The 13974-nt window shown below is 35.1% G+C and overlaps 1 protein-coding gene across 1 annotated transcript in view; it reads right to left on the reverse strand.

Annotated features, from left to right (window-relative positions):
* CSMD1 (CUB and Sushi multiple domains 1) overlaps window positions 1–13974 on the reverse strand; it is a 1102582-nt gene that overhangs the window by 543412 nt on the left and 545196 nt on the right. Inside the window, 1 exon segment of the mRNA XM_065633007.1 lies at window positions 6510–6704. Coding sequence (XP_065489079.1) covers window positions 6510–6704 — 195 coding nt within the window.

Raw genomic sequence — 13974 nt, forward strand, 5'->3', positions numbered from 1 at the left:
CAGGAAGGCAGGAGGGTAGGAGACACACTGCTCAGAGGGTAGGAGACATAAATCATTCAGACATATGCTGTGTTTCACTAGCTAGCCTCAGAGCTATTTGGCCACCTTGGACTGATCATCTTTCTTGGCCGTGGCCTTCTCTATGTTATGCTTTTGAGAGAACTAGAACAGTGCTTGGCAATCTAAATGTGTCACTGTGCTTGGAGCAATTTGATAGCAGATAGTGCCTCAGTCTTCATGAATTCATACTCTAAGTGATTAACAAATTGCATTTTAAAATGTGCAAGTAATTAATTCCAAGCACTTATAGTTATTTTCAAGTTGTAAGCAACTGCACAAAGTGCTGTTTGTATCAGCAGAAATGACTACTTGAAATATAAAACTACAAACATTTGGGTCTCTCAGTAGTCTGAAATTAAGTGCTCTGAATTTAGAGAATATGCATTTTATATATAGCACACGTGAAAACACATACGGCTGGCAACACTTGACAAAAAATATATATTTTATAGGTGTGTAGCTTAGATAATGCAGATAAACATATCCATCAAGTTAATGTATGTAAAAATCAAAAGAATCACTGAGGAACCTTGGCAGTCAAGGAAAAATCTTACATTTTTCTTCAAACTAGAAAGAGTCATTTCACCAAAAATAACAATCTGAAATTTTTGGTAAACTGTGTTTTGCATAAATGAGATCTTGCTGTCAGTAAGATGCACGCCCTGTGAAGCAGATATTCAACGATGTGGTAAGAACAGAAACAGTAACTTAGAAAACTTCCTTATTGAAATTGGTTTAGATATCTTTTGAACATTCAGTCATTTTTACTGGACTTTCCTTCCCACACAAATTCCTTCCAGTATGCAATGTTCTGTGTTCCTTTTTTTTCTACAAAAACTAATAAAACATTTAAGCAAGTGAAAAATGTTTATTCCATAATAACAAAACCAAAAAAACCCCAAACATATAAAACTCATCTAACCTTTTGGAATTAATTTAGAATCTGAATTTAAATAATCACAATTGCCTATTCAACTTTATATTGAAAGGTCCTCATCTGAAAAATCCTTTTACCACATTACTATTATAACATAACTGTTAAAAAATATCTCTGACTTAAAGGACAGAATTCATAGTAATAAAGAAAATGCTATTATTGTTATGTCATTCGTACTAACTTTCTTACCTGTTTATCACTATCAACAGAATAGATACAATTAAAAACTTTAAGGAAATTTTATGAATCGTTATCAAATGACATATCGCCATCTCGACTCTTATTTTCTAAGTTATATCAATTAAAGAAAATTGCAGCTTTAGAGGTTCTAAATGAACCATGGGCATTCATTATTTAGCATCCCTTATTAAAAATACCACTGAAAAAGTTTTTTATTTATTGAGGTTGGAGCACAGCCCTGCAGAGAGAGATCTGAGGGTCTGGGTTTCGGTGGATGGTAAGTTGAACATGAGCCAACAGTGCACCCTAGCAGACAAAAGGATCAACTGTGTCCTGAGGTGCATCGTGCACAGCATTGCCAGTTGGTCGAGGGAGGTGCTTGTCTCTTTCTACACTGCACTGGTGCAGCCTCACCCCATGCACTGTATGCAGTTTTAGGTGTCTCAATACGAGGACATCAAACTATTAGACTGTGTCCAGAGGAGGGTGACCAAGATGGTGAGAGGCCTAGAGGCCAAGACCTATGAGGAGTGGCGGAGGTTACTTGGCTTGTTCAGCGTGGAGAAGAGTAGGCTGAGGGGTGACCTCATTGTGCTGGACGACCTCCTCCCGGGGGCAGCAGAGGGAGAGTTGATCTCCTCTCTCTGGTGTCCAGGGACAAGACATGAGGAAATGGTATGAAGCTGTGTCAGGGGAAGTTCAGACTGGACACTAGGAAAAGGTTCTTCACTGAGAGAGTGGTCAGTCACTGGAACAGGTTCCCCAGGGAAGTGGTCACAGCACTAAGCCTGTCAGAGTTCAAGGAGTAACTGAATGATGCTCTCAGTTATACAATTTATTTTCAGGTAGTCCTGAGAGGAGCAGGGAGTTGGACTTGATGATTTTTATGGGTCCCTTCCAACTTGAGATACTCTTTGATTCTATGAGTCTATGATTTATTAAATTCATTATTGAATGACATTTTTCTGTAGTTCATTTGTGAAAAAGTAGATAATTGTACCTCATTTAATAAAATTCTTCTAGTACAGAAAATACAACTATGAAATAATCATGAACACTTTCACAGATATATGTTTTGGATATTTTGGAAATGGTTAATATGAGGAGTTAAATTACTTTTTAAAATAAGACTTTAAAATTAACATTTTAAAATACCTACTGATAAAAACCTGAAACCAACCATGGTATATCAATGCTGAGTTTAAAAATAAATTTTAGTATGTCAATGCCAAATGCCAAGAAGCTGAACTGCAAGATTCATGAAGACCAAAACCACTGCTAAGTGTTACAATGGTGTAGTATTACACAAACATCAGAAAACTCACTGATCTAACCTAGTTCCAACTGGCAGCCAGCTCTTCCACCATCAAAATATTCAATTCTACTTGCTAATCTTTTTTTTAAATATTTTAGTTTTTTATAGACTTTATTTTAAATAGGTAAAAGCCAATACCTGTTCTTCTTTTCTGTTTTTTAAAAATTAGAAATTTGTCAGAAGGTTGTTTTTTTTTTTTTTGTCTATCATCACTTGAACCCAGATGTACTGCATCCCAGATAGGTTCTGTAATGAGTTTGCCTCCCTTTCTCAATTGATTCTCTTGCTGTTGATCAACTTCACATAAATTAAATACTCATTAGACCATGCATCTAAGATGAACCTTTTTCTTTCAAGGGTTTTCAAAGGACACTTCAAAATAATTTGGATTGCTCTCTAAGTAGAAGGGGATTTATTTTGTTAAAATTTCAGAAATTACTGTGGTTTAGGAAAATAGTGTCTATTTTATGTATATTAAAAAGTCAGATTTCTCACTTCAAGTAAATAGTCTGTACAAAACAGAAATACAGAGACCGTTGCAATTTGTTTAGGCACCTGTAGGCACCAATTGCAGCTGTAGCACTACTTTTAACATTTTAGCTTTGATGTTTCAGTGAGCTTGATCTAAGCAGATCCCATTGTCTAGTGGGGTTGTGCAAAGTCATTTGCCCTGAAAATACTGGACTCAATGGGGTAGTCTTGTAATTTCTGGGGCTTGAGATTGGTCCATTTTTTCTTTGTAAACATTGTGCTTGATTTAGTAGCCTTTTACAATACTTATTTATTCTGTCTTATCAGGTTGTTATACTACAAAGACCTATTCACCCTCCATCCACTCTGGAGAGTAAATTTGATCTATTAGTTAAAATACATATAAATTTCAAATAAGATGGAAATAGTGATGGACAAACTTGTTAACTTGGCAGAAAAGTTCAGTTATTATAATAACTGATAGTACGTGCTCGAGCAAACTTAAAATCAAAACTCCAACTCTGCCACCTTTTTCATGCAAAAACATGATCTTAAGGGTGGATAGCTAGATTAAGAAGTTCAAAATTAATGAACAGTCTGTAATCTCATACTCTCCCACGGAAAAAAGAATCAGTCTTCTGGATATCTTATAAAGAGTGTCTTCTTTTTCAGTTTAGTATCCTAAGCTGTTTTCCAGTGAAACAATGATCCAACACTTCAGAATATATTTTTATTTTAATGCTGATAATAATCCCTTGAAATAACTGCCTACAACAAATTAATAATAAAGACCTAATTTTGAAGTAAAAAGAGAAAATTTTGAAATCTTTAAGGGCAATTTAATGACTGTTGCAGATTTCATATATATATATTTTAAAATAATTAGAAAGTTAATCCAGTTATTTCAAGAAGTTTGTGTGCAGTTTTGAAATGTTTCATTTTTTATGACTGTCCCTTATGTTTGTTTTTCAATTTTAATAAATCATTGTATCTTCCTCTGATGTTAACTTTGCTCATGTTCATAAGTTCGTACTGAAGTCCTCTTTTGAATTTACTATATCATTCTGGGTATGTTCACCATATTTTCATTGTACTGTTCATTTTTCACTTCTTGTTCCTGTCTTCCAGTCACCTTATTGCACAGATCCAGCTTTGACCTGGCATCTTTTAATTTCTTTTATCAGGTCCCTCCATTCCTACTGATACACATTAAAACAAAAATATATAAATATAAATATATGTGTGTGTGTAAATATATATGTACTTAGGCACAAATATATTAAAAAAAATACTTGTAGCTGCGTCTGTATCTCCATGGGGTGTGGTCTAGTCAGTCCTACACTACTATGTAAGAACTTATAAAGTATATCCTACCTGTTTTTCCTGAATCACATCTCTGAATTCTTATTTGACCAGTGACAATGAGTTTCATTGAAATTTCATCTCAATGTAAACATTACACCACACTTTCAGATTTTTCTGAAAATGAACAAAATTGTTCAGGCAGGAATCTGCCATGTCACTGTAAAAATTAGATTTGGGAAAATATTCTTAGTTTATCATGTAATGAAACATCAATAAGCAGAACTGTTGGTAAATTTCTTTTCCTTTACCTTTATTTTATCTAGGTTTTTGTTTTTGTTTTTTTTAAAGGATAAATGCTGAGATCAGAACATCTTTTTCTCCTTAAACTTATAAAATCGTATTTGTCTGATCTCAGATGCCGAAAAAAATTACATGAGAGAATTTCTTGCTACCGCAGAAAGTATAGATAACACAAAACCTGTCAATTTATCTTTGCTAGATGTTTTTAAAATATCAGCTCTGAATCTCTGTATTTAGCTTATCTTACTCTATAGTGAATCATGAACTCTTCTTCCTTTCTCCATTTATCTGTTCTAAGAATACATTCTTGTTTATATATTCTTCACCAAAGTATTTCTCCAATAATATTTCTCAAATCTGGAACTTGACCTTTCTGACATATGATCTCTTTTACTGGTTTGTCTTCTTCATTTATTCTTTATTTTCCCTCCAATAATTGGGTGTCTTTTTCATAACATTTACATGCTCTTTTCATCACAGGTATTTTCATTGTAAGAAAAAGCTTACCATTGTAATATCACTAATCCAATTAGTATTCCTAATGTTAGCTTCATAAAAATCTAGGTTCATCCAACTATAATCAACTAGGGATTCTCAAAATTACTGAGAATTGAGAACCTAATTATATAAAGTTCATTTAGAAGTAGTCACATGTCATAAATCAGCTGTTAGTGGAGTTACTGCAGAGAATGAAATTAACTTTCAAAATGTTTCAGACTTGTACTGCACAATATTTCAACACCAAGATAGATAAGGCAAATGTTTTTTGAGTGACAGGGCTGCCATTCAGACAGGCTTTGATGACAGGCTTTGATAAGCTGGAAGGATGAGGAGACAGGAATCTCATGAAGTTCCAAAACAGAAATGAAAAGTGTTATACCCTGAAGAGAATCATCGCATGCAAAACATATTTGTTAGGTGACAGCTCTGACCAAATGACCTAAGGTCCTGGTGAAACACAACCTGAGTCAGTGGTGCACTTTTGCAGCATCAAAGGCTTACCTCATATTGCAGTGCATGAGCAAGAACACAGCCAGCAGGTAAAGAGTCAAAGAGAGTTAGTTCATCTACTTGAGACTCAGGAGGCCCCATCTGGAATGCTATGTTCACCATAGGGTCCTCCGGTACAAAAGAGGCAGTGGCATTGACAGACTAGAACAGGTCTAGAGAAGGGCCGCTAAAATGGTTAAGATGCTGAAGAACATGATATATAAGACTGAGAATGAGGAAAATGGATTTTTCAGCCCAGACAAGAGGAAGCTATAAGAAAATCTAACTGTGCTCTTTAGTTTAGGAAAGATGGAGCCAGAATCTTTTCCTAGGTCCACAAGAGGAGAAGAGAAAATTGATATAATCTGTAAAAATATAATTCGAATTGGACATGAAAATAAGGAAAGCTAGGCATTAGAAAATGTTTCCAGAGAGGCTTTAGAATCTCCATCCATGGAGATATTAAAATTTCAACTAGGCAAAGCCCTGAGCAACCTGACCTAACTTCGAAGTTATCCATGCTTTGAGCAGGAATTAGACTCAAGGGGATTAGAACACCAGACGTTCCTTTCAAAGATCATATGGTTGAGGATTTCAAGCTTCTCCTTCCTGGCAGAAAGTTTCAGAAAAGCAGAACCTTGCAAAAGCATTTGCCAGGTCCTGCTGTCAAATTGCTATAGCTATCTCCCATGTAAATGAAAAGGAAAAAAAGATTGGTAGATTATATCTGCCTCTGAATGTAAACTCTGGAGAGCCATTGCTTCTGAATTGGGATTACAGTTTTAAATGGTGTAGAGTTTTAGGCAGCACGTTAGTACATTTACACATATAAAGTTAAAATAGAATAAAATTAAATTAAATTAAACTTAATTGAATTTAAATAAATGTATTTAATCTGCTGTTTTAATATCGTCTTAATATTTTAAAGATATTTCATGTATTCATTTTTACCTCTGCAAAAAGGAACTGGAAAATCCCATGATGCACCATTTCCAGGACTCACAATACATGTCAACATGGCATGACCTTCTAGGATGTAACCAGAGATACAGCTATATCGGATTTTATCTCCAATGTTGAATCTTGTTCCATGAAGTACTCCTTTAGGTATTTCTCCTGGGTTGCCACAAGTATGACTAGGTAACACTGTCAAAAGAAAGAAGGAAAAGTGTTACAGTTAAAATATGCCAAACAAAGTAATAAATGCTTGTCAAACAATTGTAACTAAGTAATTGGTTTAAGGCAAAATTAGGCTATGGAATGTACTTTCACAAAAAGATTTCAGTTTATAACACACATCATCACTTTCAAAGCCAATTTCAAACTCAGTTCTTCATTTAACAGTCCTTCAGAGAAGTTCTTTACAGATCTATTTTCAAGCAAAATATCCTATATATCTTGCTGTTTCTCCCAAAACTCTGAATGAAGTAAAATAATTTTTTATTTATTTTTTTTCTTTGTAAATATTGCAAAAACACTTATACAACATAATTATGGATTCAGGCAGTACAAGGCACTTTATGTACAGTTTTCAATTTAGTTGACAGAATAGCAATTTAGAAGAAACCAATAATTAGCTGGTCTCTGACAGTAAATTAGTCTAAATTATATTTTAAAAGTTTGATTTTCTGCTTATTTTCAAATTACCTTAGGTTCTAGAAAATAAATTAAGTCAATTTTTGTGAATAGAAACATAAAATATGAAGGAAACAAAGACTAAGCAGGGACATTGGGCTGTTATGAATGGACATACTTATGTTCTATTGCAGAAAGTTACTACCATTTGTAAGCACTAATTATTTGGAAGAGATTGTCTTAACTAGTCATCGGTTTAAAGACAATAGTCCTCCATCTAGGAGAAGCAAAAGCATGTGTTGGTGAGGACAAAAATGCAACCGTTTTTGTTCTTAATCTCATTTGAAAATTACTAATGGCAAGTCATTCCTTTCAATGAAGTAGTACAAATTAAAATTGTTTAATTTTGTTTAGAGCAGAACAAATAAGTGCAGGAAGCTGAAATATGTCATGAACAGAGCACAAAAGATAAATGTGTTCATCAGAGAAACGGTGGTCTGAAAAGCTCACATGTAATTTAGGTATCGTTTCAGAAATCCCATGTTTCATGGACAAATTCTTTCATGCCACACTTCTCTCTTTCCTCACTCTACCCATCTGCAGAATCAACATAACCATACTAACCTCACCAACCTGCATGTTGAAAGGATTAATTCCTCAATAAATGCACATCCTCAGAGTGTTGTAGAGCATTATATCAATATATCAATGCTAATTAGGCCCCATTATACCATGTAAGTCAAATTATTGAATGCACACCCTTAATTCATTACTCAAACAGTTAGTCATACTGGCATTTAAATGATCATGATTGCACTTAAGTTACAATGCAAATTATGCAGGAAAATTTCAAAAAGGCCCAAAAACCATAAAGCTAAAAAAATTAAAAGAGAGAACACTTTCACTTGCAACATCCTTTTATAAGAAAAATAACAAAATCTTCTGTAAATACTAACAAGGTAACAAATTCCACATCATACTCTAATGAATGATGAAGTTAGATTAATTTTCTACCAGTCTTGCAGATCAGAGATCTAGGATTTCTGTGCGTTACAGGAACTACTTAAGGTTGTTGAGCAAGTAGCTACCAAAACTAGAAACAAACAATATGATAACTGACTTATTTTGTGTTGTTTCAGCAGCATTAATAGAATAACACATTTATTTGGATGTGCTCAATCACGTTGGCAAGAAGGTCAGTATTTGATCCACATGTAGGAGAATGAAAGTATACAAAATAAAATAAGAAAGTGATTTTAAAACCTTGGAATAATTGGAGTACAATTAAGACACTAATTTACATTTGAAGAAGTTGGCAACAGTGGTCCATTATATGCTAAGGCATACATTGTTATATGCTATTATATGTTTTATAGAATTATCAAAAATGCTACATTTCTTTTGGCAAACTTTCCCCTTTTTGCTGCTTTAGTCATGATAGGTTAATACAAGTAATTTTGCAAGACAAGTCAAACAAATAAAAATTTGTTACATGCTTTGGCACAGGAGAATACCTGCATTTGAAACAAGAATCTCTCTTTTCTGTTATTTTGCAATCAAAACATTTTTAGAAAACACTGTAATATGAAGTAGTTTCAGCATAAGATCTGGTGTAATAGCTATACAATTCAAAAATCAGCATTTATTTTTTATGACTGGGTGTTCTCAAAAAAAACCAACAAAAAAACTCCCCAAAAAAACCCCCAAAAACACAAACAAAACCACTGTTCAAAGATGCTATGATTTCTCATAAACTGCCTTCCCAAGGAAAACACGTCAAAGTAAGTCTCAATCTGCCATATACATGACAACCTGCACTGGATAACTGCTGAAATTATATTGCAACAAATGAGTCTTCTAACTGTGTAAAAAGGTCTCCAACAATGTGATGGTTTTCTGCCTCTTCTTACAACTACATCTGTCAAGAACCCCAGAAAAAATGGGTCTTGGTATCCTGAAACTGGCACACATTTTACCACAACCTCCTAAAACACAGTAAAAGACGAGTGATAGGAGAATGACAGTCACGCTCAATAATACACGTAATAGTTCACAGAATTTCACCACTTGTCAAGATCAAGCATTCAACTACATTATTTATGTGCTTTTCTGGAACTTTGATTGAAGTATATTAAGGTAGCTGCAAAATTTCTTGTGCGCAGACTTTACTGATTCTAGTCTGGATAAAATGAATTATCCTTTGAAGGTTCACAACAGTAACCAAAATAGTTCAATCTTTGGGTTATCAGAGTTACAGCTGACCGAAGCCATCATATACAAAAGATATATATGTCCATCAAGCTTTAAATTCTTTGCCAAGTTTTCAGTAAAAGATCCATATTTTTCTGTAGTGTTTCTGAGATGTCCTGTTAATAAAATTGGGAATGTGCAGTCACTTTCTGGAGGAAGGTAGTAGAATCACCAATGTCACAACATCTTTCATTATCAAGATGCTTGATTCAAGAAATTATTTGATGTTCACTGTGCACTGAGAACAAATATAGACTATACTACACAGAAGCACTGAACGTAATGATTTATACTGACCTAACCTATTAGGGTGTTCTCAGCATGCTTTATCTCATGTTTCTTCACTCAAATCCTTCCCATGTTTTAAAAAAATAAAATACTACAGTGTTTGGAAAGGAATCTTGTTAGTATTTTAGAAGCAAAAATATTTACAATGGTATAGACAAGCAGACCCATTTTCTAAGATTTCCTTCTCAAAAGTCTATCTTTACCATTACGACAGACATAAGAACCTGTGTGGACTTCACTTCCTTGCACAGACCAATCTGGAGCACTCTGCAGTAAGATTTATTCATTAAATTAAAGCTAAAAGATGGGTCTTCTTCATACATTACCTGCATCTTCCTAGACAGTAGAACTATTTGACAAATGAACATGATCAAAATCCCTAATGAAAACATGCCAAAGGTTTTAACTCACCATTTAAACTATGTACGTTATGTATTTTTTTTATTTTTTTTTTAGAAAAGCACTCAAAAGTTCGTAATCTATATGCTAAAACATAACACTAACATTCATTATCAGACCACGACCAAAGGCCAAACCACAGCAGTACTGTAAAACATAATAGAAAAATGGCACAATTTTTTGATGATATATGAATAACCAATTAAAGGTTGTTAAATAAACTCGTATTTAACAAATTACTCATTCTCAGGTGGCCTGTAGCAGATTATTTATTTACACAGCCTTTTCAATATTCTTTCTGGATCTAAACTCCATATTTATTTGCAACACGGGCTACTTGAAAGCATATTCATAGCACCTTGAACGTAGTCATCCTTTGCTTTCACTTATGGACAGCTTCCTTCATTTTGTTGTATATATTAGATTTCATCATCTACCCTTTTCTGATATATTGTAACAGAGAAATCACGTAAAATTAGACAGCAGTGGTTGATAATGAAAAAAAAACAACCAAAATATAAATGTCATTGAACTAAATAAACTTTTGAATGACTATTTTATTCCGCCTAAGTTTTCTTACTGCAGTCATCACACTAGAATGCAGGAGTCTCTAAATATGCAACAAGCAGTGCTTATATGTTTTTCCCATATTTACTTCAAACCCATTCTGACAGCTCCTGGAAATGCAATGTCTTGTTTCAGTATGGCATTTTTTGTACTTTGGTTTGAAAGGTCAAGTTAAAAAAAGATACTTTCTAATAAATTCTGAAGGTTTTGAGATCTCTGTCAGCCCAACTCCTATTAATTTTTTGAAGAATAGGGCATCTAGATTTAAAATTAATTACAAAATTATGAAAATTAACTTTCCAAACTTTGCCGAGAGTGCTGTTCAGTCTTAATCTGACAATCATTTCAGGAGAACATACTGGATAATTTTTCCTTCGGATGCCATGATCATCAACTAGATTGCAAAGATTGCCTGGAGGCCTTCATAGCAAAAAGCTCACAGTGCTTATGTCAATTAAAGATAACAATTTCACCCTTCTGTGAATCAGCTGGTCAGCTTTTACAAGCCAGTGACACACATGGTAGTTGGAACTAGAGAGTAACAATTCAGAAAGCAGCTTGATTCAAATTCAGAAAAGCAGGAAGGGGAAGGAGGAAAGGACAGAGCAAGGTGCATGTTTTCCCTTCACTTATTCTATAGCTTTACAGGACTAAAAGGATACATGTTATTTGTTCTTTTTCCTGTTCTTCCTGAAATGACTGGAGAAGTTTTCTGGGTTGCACCTAAATTCAGCCAAATGCGTTAATAATTGTAAACTTGCCTACTTTTTTGCTGTTCCATGGTCCTTCTATTACAGTCCCCTTAGTGTTTCCTAACATTACCTTCTTACGCTGGCAGCCACAGGCAAAACCACACACAAAGGAAAGAATGTAAGTTGGCAAGAAGTCAGAGTCCCTTAATATGGTTGATAGCTTTGGAATTACAACACTGGGAGGAATTTCAGCAGCTCTGTGGAGAAAATTGAGGTTACAAAAAATTTCAGGGCAGATGTAAAGATGTTTAATAGGTGTGATGCACGGCCCATGATACCCTGTCCACATGGCTACAGTAAATAGTGTACCTTGCGGTTTCATGCACAAATAGATGATATACATACAACTGTATTTCTGGAGTCAGAGAAGAAGAAAATAATTTTTGAGGAAGATAATAACTGTACTTGTTATGAAAACAGAACAAAATATGCTTACAAATAAGAGAGGAAAAAACATTGGAATTTCTTGCAAGAATGGCACTGAAGTGAAAGTCTCTACTCCAACTTGGAAAAGCTGCTTCACTTGAAAAGGAGCTCAGGGATTAAAAAAAATAGTAGCCTTTCAATCTACCAAAATAAAAGCGCTGCACTGAAAAAAAGATGGACTTAGAAAGATACATATATGTATATACATGTACAAGTATTTTCTTCAATAAATTTCTTTTGGAAATAATATACTTTTTTTTTTTTTCTAAGGCATAAGTAATGAAATTTGCTTTGAAAAACTAGTTCTAAAGAACTCTGTAGAACTGTACTTGCCATTTCTAGCTAGAAAAAGACTACAAAATCAATATCTTTGATTTAAGTTTCTAATGTCTTACATTAAGCTCCATTACAGAACATTTCAACCTTCCTTTTTTTAAATAATTCCAAATGGTGAATAAATTTAAAAGCATGTAATATTTCACTGTCAACTTATTAAACAACTTTGTCCTTTCTATTTCCAGGAGCTATATAGAATGAATAGTTAATTGATCTACCAATGCTGCTTTCCATATTATTATGGAACACTGTAGATGCATATAGGTCATTTCTTAGAGGACAGAAACTGCACATTCCTACCCTTTGTAAAATTTTCCTATATTCTCAGGACCAACATGGCTGACAAATTTGCTTTCATGGATAGGACACTTTTTGGAAAGCAAAAGAGATGAAGAAGCTACAGCACGTTGCCCAGACTATGTCTGTTTCAGTTTTGAGCATCTCCAAAGATGGAAACTCCATAGGCTCTCTGGGAAACCTTTCGCAGTGTTTGATGATCCTCACAGAAGAAATGAAAAAAATAAATGTGTATATATATAGATAGATATAAAACCCCCTTTTTCTTATGTTTAAATGGAATTTTCTACATTTCTCTTTGTTTCCATAGCCTCTTGTCCTGCCAGTAGCCACCACTGGGAAAAGTCCAGCTGCAAGATCTATACCCCTCCCCACAATGGAATTTACACACTTCAGTAAGATTCCCTTGAGCGTTCTCTTCTCCAGGCCGAACAATCCCAGATCTCTGCTTCTTCTCAGGTCAGATGTGCCAAAATCTTAACCACCTTTGTGGCCCTTTGCTGGACTCACTTCAGTATGTGCTTGCCTCTCTCTTGTACCGGGGAGCTCAGAACTGGACACACCACTCCAGGTGCAGTCTCACTAGCGCTGAGCAGAAGTGAACATTCATCTCTCTCGACCTGCTGGCAGCGCTCTGTCTAAAGCAACCCAGAAGGCTTTTGGTCTTCTTTGCCATAAGGGCATATTGCTGACCTGTGATCAACAAGCTGTCCGCTAGGATCCTGGGTTCTTCTCTGCAGAGCTGCTTTCCAAATGGTCAGCCCCCATCCGTTACTTGTGTCTGGGGTTATTTTCTCCCAGGTGCAAGACTTGGGATTTCTCTTTGTTGAGCACTATGAGATTTCTGTTTGCCTACTTCTCCATCCTGTCAAGACCCCTTTGAATGGCAGCCAAACCATCTGGTATATCAGCCATTCCTCTGAGTTTTGTATCACTTGCAAACATATTGAGTATGCACTTGTACTGGGCCCAGTAATGACCCCTTTTGTACTTCAACAGTGATGGGCCTCCAGCAAACCGAGCATCTTTTCCAGATTTTAACTTCCAGTTCAACAGGAGGCTGGAAGAGTCGACATGAAGTCACTGAGGGTTAATCATGCCTGACCAATCTGATTGCCTTCTGTGAAGAGATGACCGGCTTAGAGGACTAGGGAACAGCAATAGATGATGTTTACTTTGCCTTCAGCGAGGCTCTCCATAGTAGCCTTGTAAGAGAGACAGTGGAGCATGAAATGGATAACTGGACTGTAAGACAGGGAGAAAATTGGCTGGAATGCAAGATTTAGAGTGTTGTGACCACCAGTAAAGAGCTCTGCTGGAAACTGGTTGCTAGTTGATTACTCGAGGGTTGATAACAGAGCTGATATTCTTTAATACCTTTATTGGAATGGGAGCTGGAATGAACCATCTTAGACCTCAGGATGACATCAAACCAAGAAGGGGCCATACATTGAAGGTCAGGACTGCTGTTCTCCAAACTGATGAGATTCCTTTGAAACATCATGACACAAATATAATGAAATTCA

This window comes from Caloenas nicobarica, chromosome 3 (assembly GCF_036013445.1).
Source record: "Caloenas nicobarica isolate bCalNic1 chromosome 3, bCalNic1.hap1, whole genome shotgun sequence".
Classification (NCBI taxonomy): domain Eukaryota; kingdom Metazoa; phylum Chordata; class Aves; order Columbiformes; family Columbidae; genus Caloenas; species Caloenas nicobarica.